This window comes from Magnolia sinica, chromosome 12 (genome assembly GCF_029962835.1).
Source record: "Magnolia sinica isolate HGM2019 chromosome 12, MsV1, whole genome shotgun sequence".
In the NCBI taxonomy this organism is placed as follows: Eukaryota; Viridiplantae; Streptophyta; class Magnoliopsida; order Magnoliales; family Magnoliaceae; genus Magnolia; species Magnolia sinica.
The window spans coordinates 12,427,425-12,445,956 of record NC_080584.1 but is presented as its reverse complement, the minus strand read 5'-3'; the positions used below and the strand labels follow the sequence as shown (position 1 = coordinate 12,445,956).

General features: G+C 37.0%; 1 protein-coding gene across 1 annotated transcript in view; it reads right to left on the bottom strand.

The window, feature by feature from the left end:
• The window catches only part of LOC131219934 (probable LRR receptor-like serine/threonine-protein kinase At1g56130), a 37,820-nt gene that overhangs the window by 8,704 nt on the left and 10,584 nt on the right, over window positions 1-18,532 (bottom strand). Inside the window, exons 4-16 of the mRNA XM_058214920.1 lie at window positions 9,853-9,924; window positions 7,753-7,824; window positions 6,557-6,628; window positions 4,307-4,378; window positions 3,904-3,972; window positions 3,475-3,546; window positions 3,138-3,209; window positions 2,946-3,017; window positions 2,675-2,746; window positions 2,478-2,543; window positions 1,053-1,118; window positions 517-561; window positions 232-296 (exon numbers count right to left, since the gene is read on the bottom strand). Coding sequence (XP_058070903.1) covers window positions 232-296; window positions 517-561; window positions 1,053-1,118; window positions 2,478-2,543; window positions 2,675-2,746; window positions 2,946-3,017; window positions 3,138-3,209; window positions 3,475-3,546; window positions 3,904-3,972; window positions 4,307-4,378; window positions 6,557-6,628; window positions 7,753-7,824; window positions 9,853-9,924 — 887 coding nt within the window. The remainder of the gene's footprint in view (window positions 1-231; window positions 297-516; window positions 562-1,052; window positions 1,119-2,477; window positions 2,544-2,674; window positions 2,747-2,945; window positions 3,018-3,137; window positions 3,210-3,474; window positions 3,547-3,903; window positions 3,973-4,306; window positions 4,379-6,556; window positions 6,629-7,752; window positions 7,825-9,852; window positions 9,925-18,532) is intronic.

Genomic DNA, 18,532 nt, shown 5'->3' with positions numbered 1-18,532 from the left:
ATTAGACAGCCCAAATTCCCCAATCAAGGATATTTCTGGTTGATAGCCAATCAATGATAGATGGTACAGATAACCATACACACATGCAACAAGTACAGGACAGATAATGGGCGGACGATAACTCCAATGCACCTAGGGGCATGGGGCCACTGGCCCATTTTATTACTATGTATATAGAGAGAAAAAAAAAAAAAAGATTATCTATTGATAGAAATGGAAAGAATGGCTTACAGATTGGAGGGTTCCTATTGCATGGAAAGCTTCGCTGAAGACAATTCAAGCTTAAAGGCAAACCACTGAATGCACAAGAAAAATGACTGTTAAATAACGGCCATTATATGGTGGAATGACAGCCATTGATTACAGAGGATTTCTAGTTTGTTTAACCAAGAAGCCGAAATTCAACATGGATAAAATCAATTGGTAATAGGAAGTATTCAAATGGCCAGGTATATAATGTTGCAAACCAATGCTTTTATTGTTTTGACTCATTTAAAAAATGACATTAATAAGCACCTGCTGTTAGAACTATCGAATATGAAATTATTTGCCACCAAGCTCCTGCACACAGAGCATAGTGTCAGTATCATTGATAATGTTGAAAGTCGAGTGCTTTTATGATATGCATGTGAAAATGTATGTCCTCATTGGGATCAATGATCCAGTGAGCTATCACAGTGAATGGGCCATGCATCAAAATTACACTAATTGGACAGCTCTGACTATCCAACTGTTCTGCATTTTTCCTACCAAGTGCTTTTTGAGTGATCATCCCTTATGAGACCATAATTCGGTTGCTTTATCTTTCGGAGGGCCCACCAAATCATCAGTCCTGATTGGTGTACACACATTCCAAATGTACACTAGAGATGTTTTCGAATATTTCGGACATCAAAACTTTGAAACCATGTTTATATTATGAAAGCAAGAAAGAAAGAGGGTTTAATCCTAGCCCTGGAAATGGTACTCTGCATTTAACAGCGTAAAGTATGGTTTTACAAGTACAAAAAATGGTGGTGAAAAGAGGAAGGTTTGTGCTTCCTTAGACATACAAGTTTAAGCCGCCTTCTGAAACCCAGGATGGAAATCTTCCTGATAATTGATTGTATGATAAATCTCTGTAAATTAAAAAAAAAAAAAAGCAAAAAAAAAAAAAAAAGAAAAAGAAAAAAGAAGAAGAATATCAAAGATGATCGAAACATTGAATGTAAGATAGCATTTATCAAATAAACAGGCACTAAGTTATACAATTGTGATCATTAAAATGACAATCTTTGTCATACAAAACACATTATCTTTGTTGATGAAGAGCGCGCAATGGAAATTTATGGCCTGTAACACCTATCCGTACAGAGAAAACTATTTTGATTTTCACTGCTGAAAGTTTGTGATGACACACGACTTGCGGCAACACGTCGTACTGCTACTTGTCAGCTCGCCGTTACAAAATAAATCTTGTTTGTGGGGTCTTGTCCACATAAGGCCACATGTAATGATGACATAGAGCAATGGGCCACGATTCGACTATAGCCTGTTGGCATTTGAAATTCAAATGGGTTTCACTGTGAAAACATGGCGCTTGATGGAGATATAATGAACCTATGAAATCTTCACGATTGAGTCATTTACATAAAGCAAAGGCAGAGATAGCAGGGAAATGTGGTCCTATGTTATTTGCAAGGCTGCATTTCAGTGAACTACTGAGTACAATTCCAGTTATTAGTTCAATTGAAAGGAAGCAACCAAATTGTAGTAACCTTCAAATTCAGTGTTAGAGAAAAATAAATGTTGTTTATTTTATTTTTGATGCCCCCTACCGATCAATTTCCCCAAATTTCTCCTCTAATAACACAGTAAAAGGCCTCAAGTTGAAGTTATAATGTAATTTCAATGTGGGGTAAAAAACTAGCCCCTCATCATTGATACTATAGAAAGCAAGGGGTGTTTGGATGGAGGAAAAACAAAACATGGACATGTAAAAGTAAACTAGAATCATTAGAAAATTAAAAACCATGGATTCCAATTTCCCTTCATCTATATATTTGTGATTGCAGTTTTATATGGATTCCATGTATGATCATCTTAAACAGTCACCTCATGTGTCTTTTTTTTTTTTTTTTTTTTTTATAAATTTTATTTTACACACGCACACACACCCCACACACTCACGCTGGTGGAACTTCACCACCTATGGGTACTCGAACCCTTGACCGGGAGTTGAAACTCCTGAGAGTCTACCACCCGGGCAAGAGTAAGGACCCACCTCATGTGTCTTCTTTGCCTTGGAAGATTTAACATCTTTATTTTCTTTTACGGAGAAATGAATGCCCACAATTTTGAGGAAATCAGGAAAATGGAAACTGGTTTTGAAAGCTACTTATATGGTATCAGAGCTAGAGATTGGAATTCAACTCGATACTGTATCCAAACACAGTCTAAAGCTATAAGTTCAGTACAAATGAGTCAGATGAACATACATATTAAGAAGTCCATTGCTTTTTTGGGATGGCAGTGTACCGGATAAGATGTTGTTTCCAAGAAACCTGAAAATCACGATGATGAAATACATAATCAAAGAGAATTATGTAAAGAACATTTGATTGAGGAAAGGTTGTTTGATTCTTACAAGTAAACAAGTGAGCCTATATTGAAGAGAAGGTTGTTTGATTCTTACAAGTAAACAAGTGAACCTATATTGAAGAGAGACTCTGGAATTTGTCCACTTAAATTGTTGAAGCTCAAATCCCTACAAAAGTAAACAACTTAATATGGTAGAGGAAAACAAAAATGAGAATGAATTGCTAAGAAGGCAAGTCAAAGATCAACAGCATGTGACAAGTCCCTACTAGGTGAATGGTCCCCTCACGTCACATGGACATCAAATGTATGAACTCAGTAAACATGAGAAATTGTAATTTGAACCAAACATAACTTGACAAACTCACATCTGCATCAATAATCGGTGTCTTCCAATGGTGGACGGGATAGTACCAAAAAGCATATTGTTTCTTAGGACTCTGTAGAGAAAAGCACAAATCAGATATGAGTATGTTAAGTTTTCAAGGCATGGATGAAAAAAGAAAAATAAGATCTAACAAACTAGTATTACTGCATGTGCTGAGATCATATGGTCATACAAGTTGTTTAAAGATGTCATATTCTCAATAAAATTCAACGATGAGCTCCCATTAGACACATCACTGAGCCGCCTGTATGATTATACAATTAGTTAAGACTGTTTGGAGAAAAACAGTTTACAATTTTCAAGAGTTCTACTTTAAAATCAAATTGATAATCATGTAGATACATAGGAGCTATTTTTCTTTCCTAAACAAAAGAGACCCACTTCTCAATTTTTGGAATTTCTACTTGGGGTATGTCCGGTTGCACCAAATATCAAACACACCCTTAGAGCACAAATTCCAATATCAGAAATTAGAATATTAAAACAAGTTAATGAACAGCGACACTCACAAATCAGTCAGTGAGATCAAATTGGAAAAACTCGATGGTATCGGACCCTCAAAAGCATTGCCTTGCATATTCCTGCATCAACATTTTCATAGTCAGAAATATTCTTTAAAGAATTATTCTATGGCATATCAAGAAAATTGAGGTTTGCTAAGCTACTCATATGGTAGGTCCCACTTGCAGCTAAAATTAATGACCAGTCGTCCACATTCGACATACATGTGTGGCCCCCTAGATGACCGATCTTCAAATGCGGCAGGAATCCCTATCCACAGTCAGAACAGGATTTGGCAGGAAACCTACTTTGAGTGTGGATAGAATTCCTGTCCACCACCAGTAGATGGTGGGAGACCTTGTTACACAATCCCATGTATGCCAAATGAGAAGATAGGAGTTACAATCAGTTTGGAACTCTTTCAAGTATTAGCTTACAATTTGGTAAGATTCCAACTCCCAATGAAATCAGGTATCCTTCCTGTGAACTGGTTATCAGAGGCCCACCTGAAATCCAATCAGATTTTCCACGGTAAATGCGGATATTAAGAAATCTAGGGATCAGAAATGATAGACACGGCATACAAGTAACCAAAATTGAACCATCCAAAATCATGGGGCCCACAGTAGATGGGTCATAACCCAAAATCAGATTGATTGAACTGTCATAAGCCCTGGATAATGGGCATTAATCTGTCGAATTCAGATCATTGCGAATTTTCCCATTTTAATGCCCATTGGATGCAAACCATAATCTGTGCCACTGCTAGTTCAAGAGCAATCTAAGGTAGGGCCTATGATTTTGACGATTTCCATGCTTCTTATAATCATGAGCTCTTACAAGATATGAATGTTTCTCAAGCTAGCAAATGTTGAAGGAATCTCGCCGCTTAGCCCACTGCTATCCATATATCTGTGAAAAGCAAGCATAGATCATGAATTCAATTGTAAGATTTCTTGTTCTATTATCAGCTAGAGGAATGCTCACACCATCTCAATGGATGAAAAGTAGCTGTCCATTGAGTTACATTTAAAGCAGTTAACATGGTTGAGAGGGTGCTTTGAATAGCCATGTGACTGTAAACAAAGAGTCCAGGAAGAGAGTTTTACACATTCCAACAACCACTTCCTCTCTGCAAAATAAGTTTTCTAAACTTCTCATTTTTGCTCCTATTTTCAGGCTCATTTTTGTAGTTTTTCATATTGTTATTCTATCCTTGCATAAACAAATAAAAAGCTTTGAATTTCTAGTGACTTATTGCTAGAGTTGTCTGGTGCCATTGTTCTCCAATGCTTATTGAAGATTGAAGAGATCTAGACTAGAATGGATGTCCGCCTTACATCCCTAGAGAGGCGAACGCAGTGGCAGATGGGCTCGCTAGGCTGGGGACATGCAAGCTAATCAGGATTACCTATCGTTGGGAGATCTCCCGCCCTCCATTCGAGGCCTCTTGTTCCTAGATAGAGTGGGCCTAGGATCCATTCGCGAGAGCTGGGCCTTTTTTCTGCCTTGTCTCCATTACAATAGGAGGGCCTGCCCCCTTTTCTTGGCAGGCCCTCCCAAATTTTGTGCTTTCATAGCTGTGACCTTCTGTTCCTACGAATACAATCTATACTTCATTTAGAAAAAAAAAGAAAAAAGAAAAGGAAAAAAAGAAAAGAAAAAAAGAGGGTATGGATTGTCTGTTACCCAATTTCAAACTTAGGTTTTATCTATATTGGAGGCAAATACTCTCTCAAGTAAAGCAACTCCATAAAGCAACTTGAAGTGGCTTTCCTTCACATTTAAGGCATAGTCTTCAAGAAGAGCTGTTTCGTAGTAACAAAAGTTTAGTCTGACAAGAATATATTCCATGATTTGTCTACTACTTCTTTACATAAAAACAAAAACTATATAACTTGTTCTTATAAAAACTATAGACCATGTTCCTGGAATGTTATATGGCAGGCCATTCTATTATTGTACATAGTGCCACATTCGTGACACATGCTACACATGCCAATATGCTAAAACTATCGTATGAACCTTCTATACCCTTCGTGTGCCACATTTGTCACATGTGCTAACTTGGACATGTGATACACATGTTGCATATGCCACCACACAAGGTCAAACATCCCACATGCGACATGGTATATCTTCGAGAACCTCACATACACCCCATATTCTATTATACATTTATTAGCACCGCATATGCATTGATGTGCTAAAATTTCAATATGTATGTAATCTTATTTATTTTAGGTGCTTGACAAACAACATAAGAGTAATTAGTCCACAACAATAGCATGATTAAGCTAAGACAAGACTAGGACGAGCCTCACTTGGATAGACAGTCTAAGACCAAATTTTTTCTACTATCAAACCACCCTAAAATAGTTTTGTTCAGGTTAGTAAATCATGATACTATGCATGCTCAACTGCATTAAGGCTTTGTAAGTACCCCTTTTTTTTTCCCCATAAAGGTTTAAAAGAAAAAAGAAGGCTCTTTCTCTCATTTATTTGTATTTCTCTGTCTATCTTAGGTCGATAATAAGAGTCTTTTCTTGCTTGCTTTCTTTTAAAAATAAAAAGTCACATGGTCCTACTAATTGATCAATAATATACGAATCCACCCAACAAATAACTTCCAACCTTTTGTGGATGTGACATCCCATCCATTCAATACTCCGACGCCATTATTGGGATTATCTTTTGCAAAGAACACATATCCGCTCACCCCGAGTGAATCATACTATGATGTTTTGTTATTTATCAATGGCTAAACATTATTGCTTTGGTCACCTAACGAGTGAATGAGGCTGAATTTTGTACAAGATTATGCTTATGGTAGAGCCAACCTATTGGAAGGGTTGAATGTCACAAAAACATAATAGGTTATTGGAAGTAATTTATTGGGTGGACAGTAACTTATGGTCCAATTGATTAGACTTAAAAAAAGAAAAATAAAAATAAAAATAAAACCACCACATATTAATCACTATTAAATTTGAGTGACAAATTCTAAATTCTAAACACATCATATGCCATTTTTAAAGAAGAATAATAAAAAATAATTAAATAATTTAAATAAATAAAAGCAGAACTTACAGTTGTTGCAGACTGGTCAAATTTCCCAGCTCAGGTGGGAGCGAACCAGAGAAGTTATTTGAGCTTATACCCCTGAGATAAATAATTATTTAATTATTTAATCTCCAAAAATATCCCTGTTGCTTGAAATCACTACAATGACCTCCATCATTTCGCTATCATTTGAGAACTGAAATGTAAGTACCATAACTTGTGGTGCAGCAAACCTTTCCGGCCAACATGACTCTTCTGTAGAACATCCGTACCATGCCAATTTTAGGTCCGATGATGAAGATCATCTAGCTTAAAAATCAGATGGGTCCGCTTATTAAGTTGACCACGCCTGAATGTTGATTCAGACCGTCGGTTATCCACTCATTTCAGGACGCTGTTTGGGTGGGGACCCCAGCATCAGCCAGATAGCTGATGTCAAAGCTCTATGGGACCTACCATGATGTATGTGTCATATCATGCTATCCATCCATTTTTCCAGCTCATTTAAGAAAATGAGCCCGAAAATGAGGCAGATCCAAAACTCAACTGGACCACATGACAAGAAACGGTGGGGATTGAACGCCTACCGTTGAAAACTTCTCGTGGTCACAGAAGTTTTGGACCAATGTTTTCCCTTCATCCAGGGTTATGTGACTTTATGAACAGTTTGGATGGAAAATAAACAGTGTGGTGGGTCCCGGGAAGTTTTCAACAGCAACCGTTCAATCTTCACTGTTTATGGTGTGACCCACTTGAGCCTTGGATCTGCCTCATTTTTGAAATCATGCCATAAACCGAGCTAGAAAAATGTATGGATGGCGTAGATAAAACATATACATCATGGTGGGCCCACAGAGCATTGACATCAGCTGGCAGGCTGGTTTTGGGTTTGGGGTCACCAGCCAAACCGCGTCTCTCATTCCAACGGTGCAGCCCACTTGTGGAGAGGTCTGGCCTGTTTTTCGTGCCAGGTGTTTCATGGTGGGGCCTACCATTTTGAATGTGCTGATTCCCCCACAGAACTGGCATGTTTACGGGAAAGATCACACCATCTTTACCACGTGCTACATACTAGCATTCCCCTTTTAATTTCTGCACTACATATCCTTACGTGGTTAGGATCACCTTTTCATTGTGATTTTTAGTCTATGGTCCATTCATGGAGCCTTACATCAAATGAATGGTTCAGATCATCACACACTTATATGCGAAGGAGATCTTACAAGGAGATTACGTTCTGAAGGTTTCCCAGCTCTTTTGGGATGCTGCCTGACAAGGCATTCATACTAACAGTACTGAGGAACAAAAAATCAAAGCAAATGTTAGAGTCATAGTACATTGCACCATAAATCAGGCACGTTCAATTTACACGTTTCACACACATATATCTTAATCCGAACGGTCCAAAGTGTGCCCCATCAGGCTATATTCAATTTTGACGGTGCAGATTTGGGTACATATATGCCATGTCCAGGTTGAATTTGCTTGCCAGCATGATCTATCATATAATTCATCCATAAATACTAGGATGATTGGGCATGATCCTGATCGTTCATGTGGGGCCCATGCTATAGTTTCAGAGTTTCCGAGATTTGCTATGGAAAGAATACAACTGTCCAATTATATGATCAAAGGCCCATAGTCGGACCCACAAAATGAAAGGTTTTTGATCATCCACCCGTGTGTAAGCCTTGTACATCTCTACATAAGCACAGCTTTGAATGTGGCACAGGTGCACAGATCTGAGCTTTCTATAAGGTGGCCCTCACTCATAGATCTTCTGGCCTAAAAAATCCTGCAGGTTTACTCTTTAAGTGGGCCACAGTGTACAAAACAAACTTCTAGCTAAAGCAATTTTTTTTCCAGCCATCCATTTGTTGTGTGCCCGCACCAACAATGAAAAGACCTGATTTTTAGCTAGAATATCTAAACAACGTGATCAGCGGATGGAAAGCTCCGATCTTACACGTTTGCCATTGTGAGACATGCGATTGGAGATAGACGGATGAGATTTGTATTGTTCATTGTGACAGTCCAAATGATGCTGATCGGATAATCGTAACCATCCAACTGGAGGCCAGGAATGGACGGTTAGAAAGAAACTGGTCAGCTTTCCGAGTTCAACGGTCGGAAAATTAGATATGCTTTTCCCCACGACTACTTTAGGGTATTAACCATCCATAAGCGGTCCATAATTAGGACGGTCTGCAGATGGTTAATAAGTCCCTAACCACCAACTGGAGGCGTTGGTTGGACTTTTATTTATAACCGTCCGTTCCCATCCTCAAAAGTTATTGAAATCCGTGGCTAGGATCATCCGGACCGGATGCGGATTGCGTCCTACCCGATTACCGTCCGGGCGGGGCTCTGTGGGGCCCACCGTGATGCAAGTGTTTTATCCACGCCGTTAATCGATTTTATCAGGTCATTCTAATTAAAGCATTCAAAATGAAGAACGTCCACAGCTCCAGTGCACCACACCAAAGAAGCTGCAGTGGTAATCACACCCACCGTTGAAACCTTTCTAAGAGCCACCTTTATGTTTTTTTACCATACAACCTATTCATACGGTCATGCATACGTGGATGAAGTGAAAAAACAAATATCAGCTTGATCCGAAACTTCTCCAGATCCCAAGAAGTTTTTAATAGTGGACGTTCAATCCCCACTTTGTGGTCCATTCAATTCTTATACCTGCCTCATTTTTTGGCTCATATCTTAAAATGATCTGAAAAAAACGATGAACGGCGTGGATAAAACATTTACATCACGGTGGGCCCCACAGAGCCCTGCCCGAACGGATTACTGTCCGGGCGGGGTAGGACGCAATCCGCGTCCCATCCGGACCGTTTATAAAGATGTAAACTTTATAAAATTCAACTGGTTGCACCGGATACAAATTACTGTAATAGTTAGCCGCCATTTCGAAAGTGGTGGTGACTCATCCACCTACCACGTGGCACTCAAATGCAGCTATCCAGACCATCCAAATTGTGGGGAAATTGTGGATGGAGCGCGCGCGCACACACACACACACACACATATATATATATATATAGATATATATCTGATCAAGGAATCCTAACCGTCCAATTGATGGTTATAGTATGAACGGCTAAAAGTAAATAAATGTGTTCCAAATTCGAAATCAGATGGCTCCTATAATATTCTTCATGTAAATTTTTTATGTGTGTTACATCCACCAGTATTTCAGAGAATTGGGTGGTCTGGATCGCCCTACCACCATGCCACGTGGACTGTTAAAGGGTGACAAATAATAACAATAGCGGATATTTCGCTGTGGGAGAAATTTCGATACTTACAAGTATTGCATGGACCTTAAATTGCCGATGAATGCTGGCAAGGTACCCGTTATGTAGTTTTGCGTAAAATCCCTGCAATGTAAAGAAAACACTTGGTGAAGTGTGACACGTGTGCAAGACCAAAGACGCTCATCAGGTGGGGGGCCCACAATGTTGATTTCTAACCAAGCTTTACCTCTAAATTGATGAAATCGGATTGCGTACTGAGTAACTCAGTACGCTCATATCCTGCTGAGTAAACTCTGTTGGGCCCACCGTGAATACATGTAGTTTATCCACGCCGTCCATCCTTTTTTAAAGATAATTTTAGGGGTTGAGCCCAAAATTGAAGCATATTCAAAGCTCAATTAGAGCATACCACATAAACAGTGGAACTATTGATTTCCACCGTTGAAACCTATATAAGGCCTCCCGTGATGTTTATTTGTCATCCAATCTTTTCATAATATAAAACAGACACATATAAAGTGAAAATACAAATATCAGCTTGAAATATCAGCTTGATATAAAACTTCTGTGACCCACCCTTAAGAACTTTTCAAAGTAAACATTGAATTCACACTGTTTCAAGTGGTGTGGTCCACTTGAGCTTTTTATATACTTCATTTTATGGATAAAGATATAAAATTATCTGATAAATTCAATGGACGGAGTGGATGAAATGCATGAATGATGGTGGGACCCACAAAGTTTACTCAGTATGTGATGTGACTCCTAATAAATTAATAGGCACACATGTATGTTGAATGTTTGCTACTCGTCAATTTCCCCGGCCATCCCATTCTTTTTATTTCATGCGTAGCCCCTAGGTATGCCAATAAGTCTAATCTATGCCATTGACCACACGCGCGCGCCGAGCCATGCCATGACGTGCTGAGTCGAGTCGGCGTGTGCGACGGGAAGGGACGGGGTAAGGTGCGGGTGCGAGTATACTCGCATGGGTGTATGTGTACGTGACTGTTCGGTTGGTCTTACCTGTTAGATTTAAACCCAACAAACCTAAGCCTTTCAAAAGGGTGCTTAATGCACCACTTCAAAGTCTATATAAGGACTTCCGTTCTAATTTTAAAAAATGAAATCTTTCTTATCTTCTTAAAACTTTTCGAAACCTATTACACTTAGATCACTGTCCAAGGAGAGCAAATTCGATTTCAAGCCTTTCAAGCCGAGTGACTCACGTCATGCCTTGACTCAAATATATAGGTTTTCTATTTCAAATTTAATTTTCTTTTTTTCTTTTTGTTTCTTGATTTTAAACAGTCTATTCAATTCAACCAAATATTCCAACAATATTGAAATTGAATTGTTGAATTAAATAGACTATGGCTACCGTAACAGTAAATGCTTCTACCAAGTTAGGCAAAATTGAATCTATCGTTGGACAATGCTTTAAACAGTGGAAACAAAAACTGATGTTCACACCGACTACCCTTAAAGTTTCATACACACTATCTGAATCATTTACTATAGTCCATCAAATCAAACTAAAGTAGTAGATAAAAATAATTGCAAAAATTATATTCTGAACTATTTGTCTAACGAACTATTTAATGTATATGCTTCTTACGAGTCTGCTAAAGATATATGGACTGCTTTGGAAAAGAAGTAAATTTTGGAAGATGCAGGCGCTAAGAAACATGCAATCGCTAATTTCCTTCACTATGAAATGACAGATGACAAACCTGTCACTGATCGGATTCATGATTTTCGAAATCTAGTTCATGAACTGTTATCAGAAGGAATTAAGTTGGATAAAACATTTCTGTTAGGAGCGCTGATAGAAAAGCTACCACTCTCTTGGAAAGAGTATAAGAATAAAATGAAACATAAAAAGAACGGTATTTTATTGGAAACTATAATCGTATATATACGAATAGAGGAGACTAATAGAAAGAAGGACCAAAAAGAAAATGAAAATGAGATAGATTCAAATGTGAATCTTGTGAAATCAAGTTGGAAAAATAATAAGAAAAAAAATAGGCAAATGTCTTAACTGTGGCAAACCTGGACATTATGCCAATGAATACAGGCTCAAAAAGAAGAATGTAAACAATTAATTAAAGAAAAATGAAAATTGTTACAACTGTGGAAAGCCTAAGCATCATATTAAAACATGCAGGCTTAAGAAAAACAAAGATAAGCTGCAGACTAATCTTATAAATAGGCAATGGGTCTGACATGGTATTAGTTGTGGTGTTAGAAGTCTTCCTTATAGACAACTTGGAGTGGGTACTAGACACTGGTGCAACTATGCACGTGTGCAAAGATCGTAACATGTTTACCTCCTACCAAGTATTAGGAGATGATGAACAGGTGTTCATGGGTAAAGTTAGAACATCTCCAGTTATAGGGAAAAGGAAAGTACTTCTTAAACTTACTTCTGGAAAGACTTTACTATTGAATGACGTCCTACATGTGCCTGACATTAGAAGAAACTTGGTCTCTAGTTCACTCCTCAATAAGACTGATGTCAAGTTAGTATTTGATTCAGATAAACTTGTGATGACTAAGAATGAAACTTTTGTTGGTAAGAGATATTGTAGTGATGGTCGATTCATTATAAATGTATTCAATGATAGTAATAAGAAAATATCCATTTTTGTTTATATCGTTAAACCCTTTTATTTATGACATAATAGATTAGGTCATGTTAATGTAATGTCTTTGAAGAAAATGAAAAGATTAAGTTTATTACATAATATAGCTAATGAAGAAATCAATAAATGTGAAACATGTGTAGAATCAAAATTCATTAAAAAAAACCATTTAAATGAATAAAATGATCCTCTGTTCTATTAGAGTTGATATGCAGTGACCTAGGTGATTTTAGAAATCATATGTCTGAGGTGGAAGATATTATATAACTTTTGTAGATGATTATTCTAGCTTCACTAGAGTCTATCTATTAAGGAATAAAGATGAAGCTTTAGATGTTTTTTCTAAGTACATAATTGAAGTTGAAAATCAATTAAATATAAAAATTAAAAAACTTAGAACAAATGGAGGATGTGAGTATGAATCTTCTTAATTTAGAGAATTATGTAAAAAGAGTGGAATAATTCACGAAAATACAACTCTTTATACACCAGAACAAAATAGAATAGCAGAACGTAAGAATGGAACTCTTAAGAAGATGATGAACGCTATGTTAAATAGTTCAGGCTTACCCTTAAATATGTAGAGAGAAGCAATTTTGTCTGCTTGTTATATCCTAAATAGGATTCCTTCTAAGTCTTCTGAACAAATACCTTACGAACTTTGGAAGAATCATGTTGCTAGTTATAAATATATTAAAGTATGTAGGATTGCTTGAAACTAAGAAAAGAAAGTCAGGCCCTAAAATGACCAATTATGTATTTATAGGGTACGCACAAAACAGTGCAACGTATGGGTTTTTAGCTTTAAAGACTAAGTATAATATTCTAGATCCCAATACAATTATAAAAGCTAGGGATGCAGAGTTCTTTGAGAACGTATTCCCTATGAAATCCAAATCTATAGGAATGGAGGAAGTTAATGAATCAGATATCGCATCTACTAGTAAAAGTACTTACGAGAAAGTAGTAAAAGTGATACAACCAAGAAAAAGTATTAGAGTTAGAAGAGAAACTAACTTAGGAGATGGTTTTTTCACCATCTTAGTAGAAGATGATCTTACAACCTATATAGAAGCGATTAACTTTCTAAATGCAACCTTCTAGAAAGAAGCAATAAATGATAAGTTGAAATCTATTATATCTAATAACACTTGGAAACTTGTAAACTTACCACCTGAAAATAAACCAATAAGATGTAAATGGGTGTTTACAAAGAAACTAAAATCAGATGCAACTATTGATAAGTTTAAGGATAAGTTGGTAGTAAAAGACTTTAAACAAAAAGATGGAATATATTATTTTGATACATATTCCCCTGTAACAAGGATTACAACTATCAGGGTCTTAATAGCGATAGCTTCCATATATAAACCGGTGGTATATCAGATGGAAGTTAAGACGGCTTTCCTAAGTGAAGACTTAGAAGAAGAAATATATATGAAGCAACTTGGGAGTTATAAGATATTATGTAAAGAAAATAAAGTATGTATACTAATTAAATCACTATATAGTCTAAAACAAGCTCTTGAACAATGGCATGAAAAATTTGATATTGTTTTAAAATCAAATGGTTATTATATAAATGATGTAGATAGATGTTTATATAGTAATTTTTTTGAAAATGATTGTGTTATTATATGCATTTATGTTGATGGCATGCTTATTTTTAAAACTAATATTAAATTAGTTATTACGACTAAGAAATTCTTGTTATCTAAATTTGACATGAAAGACTTAAGAGAGACTAGTGTAATCTTGAGTATTGAAGTAACTAGGAAAGATGACGTTATTGTATTATCACTATCTCATTACATTAAGAAGTTACTGAGAAAATTTAACCATTTTGACTGTTTATCTGTCAGTACAACTTATGATTATAGTGTGACTATCATGAAAAATACAAATAATAGTATGTGTCAATTGGAGTATTCTAGAATAATTGGTAGTATCATATATCTAACAAACTGCACTAGATCAAATATAACTTTTGCAGTCAGAAGGCTAAGTAGATATATACATAACCCTGAAAAAGAGCATTGTAACGCATTGTCTAAGATTTTGAAATACCTAAAAGGCAATATGACATATGGTTTACATTATAATGGTTATCCTGCTATATTAGAAGGATATAGTGATGTTAACTGGATCACTGATTCAAATGAGACAAAATTCACTAGTGGTTATGTCTTCACTTTGGGTGGAGTAGTCTCTTAGAAGTCTACCAAATAGACATGTATCGCTCGGTCAACTATGGAATCCGAATTTATTGCATTAGAAAAGGCTAGATCAGAAGTTGAGTGGCTTAGAAATCTCTTAACTGATGTACCATTGTGGCCAAAGCTTGTATCGGTCATATCTATTCATTATGATTATCAAGCAGCTATAACAAAAGCAAAGAGTAAAATATATAATGGAAAGAGCGGGCATATTAGACTCGGACACAATATAGTGAAATACGTGTTGCGTGATGAAGTCCTATCTATTGACTTTGTGATATTAGAAAAGAATCTGGCAAATCCTCTGACCAAAGGACTATCTAAAAGATTAATCAATGATACATTGAAGGGAATGAGACTAAGCCTAATATATGAGCTACCAGTCTCGGCAACCCAACCTATACAAGTGGAGATCACATGAGATAGGTTCAATGGGTAAACAATAAGACACGAGGTAGATGATTACACTGAGATATATGAGCCCCTTCTATGGTGTACAGTGTGAGATATAACGCAAAATGATGAGTTTTTAGAACTCTTAATGAATCCATAGCCATATATTTGGTGGTGTATACAGTTGCTATATACAGTTGATAGAATTCACCTATATGGGTGTGGAGGTGGAGGCCACTTTCTGTGAGAATCTAAGCGAATTCTCTAGAGCACTCATGAAATCCAGGTAATGATGTATGACCGAAAAATACCGAACCGCATAATCACTTGCAGAGGAAGAGTTGTATGAGTGGCATGTATTTGCGATTTATATTAAAAGGATTCAAGTTTAAGACTATGGTGTGACCTGATTTTGTAGACTTATCTTGCTTACTCTAATGTCGGTTCAAGTTTATGGTGGCGCCAACATCATTGCACTAACTCGAAAGACTTTTAATTTTGAAACATGTGGGGTATTATTGTATTTTGTTTCAAAATTTATATTTAAATTTGAATTTCAAATATTTTGGTTTCCCTCCACATTTAAAATTCTGATATTTTGGGTTTATGAGTTTTGTCCCACATCAGATTTTCTAAAGAAAATCTTCTTATATATAAGATAAGCCTTTTGATTTGAGGCTTGAGCCCCATTCAAGGGGCATGTGAATTTGGTTCCCGAAGGGGGCGGGGGCCACGCGCCAAGTCGAGTCCGAGTTTGTGTCCATGTGCGCGTGCGCAACGCTACGAGACAAGATGGGATGGGACGGGCTGGGCTGGGATGGGGAGTGGTGTGGATGCGGGTGCTGGCGCAGGTGCGGGTGAACTCACGTGAGGTATGTGTGTGTATGGGTACTCGCGAGACTTTATTTACGAAAGTGTACTCGCACTTGCACCTTTTCATTTTAAACTAGAGAGATGTAACTGTTGGGTTTAAACCAAACAGACCTAACCCTTTAAAAGGGTGCTTAATGCACCACTTCAGAATCTATATAAGGACTTCCATTCCAGTTTCAAAAAATAAAATCTTTCTTATCTTCTTAAAACTCTCTATCTTCTGGTTTACAAGTTTTGATTGGTGAGTTCGTCGCTCAGTCAACTCAGAACTTTTGGGTTAAACTGCAAGTGGTTCGAGCTTGTGTACAGTGAGTGCACCGCTAGGACCGGGTCATAGTCGATGTATCCTGGAGGTTGATTGCTTTGGAAACCTGTTTCACTTGGGACACTGTTTAAGGGAGCAAATTCGATTTCAAGCAAAGTGACTCACGTCATGCCTCGACTCAAATATATAAGTTTTCTATCTTAAATTTAATTTTCCTTTTTCTTTTTAGTTCTTGATTTTAAATAGTCTATTCGATTCAACCAAATATTCCAACACTTAGGACTCAAGAGGGTTGTGGTTAATAAGCTTAGCCTGGGTTTTGCATGTAGTAGACTGAGCTCGACTTAGGGTTGTCAATGGTCGGGGCATAGGCTTGGCCTAGTAGTTCAAAATCCGGGCCGAAGCCAACCTGAAGCCTGGCCTGTTGACAGCCCTAACTCAACCCAACTAGATATTAAGAACAATAAGCTTGATCTCTATGTGGCCTAATTACTAACCATGTTATATTTTATATCCATGCTATCCATCTATTTTGCTAGATTATTTTTTAGCATGAGCCTAAAAACAAACAGATCCAATTCTCAAGAGAACCATATTATGGTAAATAGTGGTGAATAACTATTAATAAGCCACAAAAGTTTTTGATCGAGATGATATTTGTTTTTTTTTAAAAAAATTAAATTCGTCCAGTTTTATGTGACCTTATTAATAGGGTGGATGACAAATGAATGTTGCCGATACATTATAGTGGGCCCTGAAATTTTTTTTAATGATAAGACGTTCAATCACTACTATTTCTTATAATATAGTCCACCTAAAGTTTGGATCTTCTTCATTTTTTAGCTCAAGATTTAAAATAATATGACAAAATAAATGGATAATGTAGATATAAAATACATACATCAAGGTGAGCCCCACGATATGGGTGTTGGGGAAACGGCGGAATCACACAGAGATGAATCTAGGATAACAATCCAAAAGCGCCAAGAAAAAAGGAAGGAGAACATAACGATTTAACGTGAAAAACTCTTTCGAGAAAAAACCACGGCACGAAGTGACAAAAATTCACTACGAAAGCAGAAATTACAAAGAAAGAAGACTTACCCGATTCAAACAATCTTAAATCTCACCCTTGCTACACCTCTTTGAAACCCTATAACTATTTAGAAACCCTTGGAATGCATCCTAATCCCATTTACACCCATATATATAGCCTTGGAAAGAATCCTAAACGAAATAAGAAATAAATCCCGCAATTTCGCAATTTTGTAAAAAAATCTACGCAGAATCTGATTAGATTTATGACATCGAATAGAACAATCTCCACCATATCTTCAATCTTCAAACGTGTAGCTCCTTGTCCTCTTCTCTTATCTCTGCCTCGCATCATAGCTTCATCAATGCTTCTCGTGCACACTTCGTCTTCCTTTTACGTTATTGCCAAGCCTAGAGAAGTTGTACAAAACTTGAACTTCTCTGTAGGAACAAACTTGGTGAGCATGTCTGCTGGATTTACATTAATATGAATCTTCTCCATAGTTATGCCTCCTTCAAGCACCTGTCAGATAAAGTGGTGACGAACATCAATGTGTTTAGTACGAGAGTGATAAACAGAATTTTTAGCCGAATTTATAGCGCTTTCGCTGTCACAATTAATCAGCACGACTTCCTTCTGAAGCCCTAATTAATTTATCATGCCTCTTAACCAAACACTTTCCTTAAACATTTCTGTCACTGCCATATACTCTGCTTCGGTCGTGGAAGGAGTCACTACGGACTGAAGCTTCGACATCCAACTAATTGCTCCACCCACTAGAACAAACGAGTATCCTGAAGTTGACTTTCTGGAATCCATACTGCTTATGTAGTCTGAATCCACATAACATACCAACTTTGCCCCTATATTCTTAAAAGTTAAGACAGTTTTTTATACCTCAAATGTATCGAAGTAGTCATTTCACCGCTTCCCAATGTTGCTTGCCGAGGTTTGACATGTATCTGCTTACAACACTGACTGCCTGTGAAATGTCTAATCTTTTACAGACCATGGCATACATTAAACTGCCAACCACATTCGAATAAAACACATGAGACATAACATGTTTTTCCTCATTTGATTTAGGACATTGTTCTGAGAAAAGCTTGAAGTGAGCAGCATGGGGAAGCTCACCAACTTTGCCTGGTCCATCTCATACTTGATTAGCACATTTTCAAGGTATTCTGTCTATGATAACCAAAGATTGCTCATCTTCCTATCTCTATGAATATTTATGCCGAGAACCCTCTTTGCAGCCCCCAGATCTTTCATCTCGAATGTTCTTGATAATTGAGTCTTC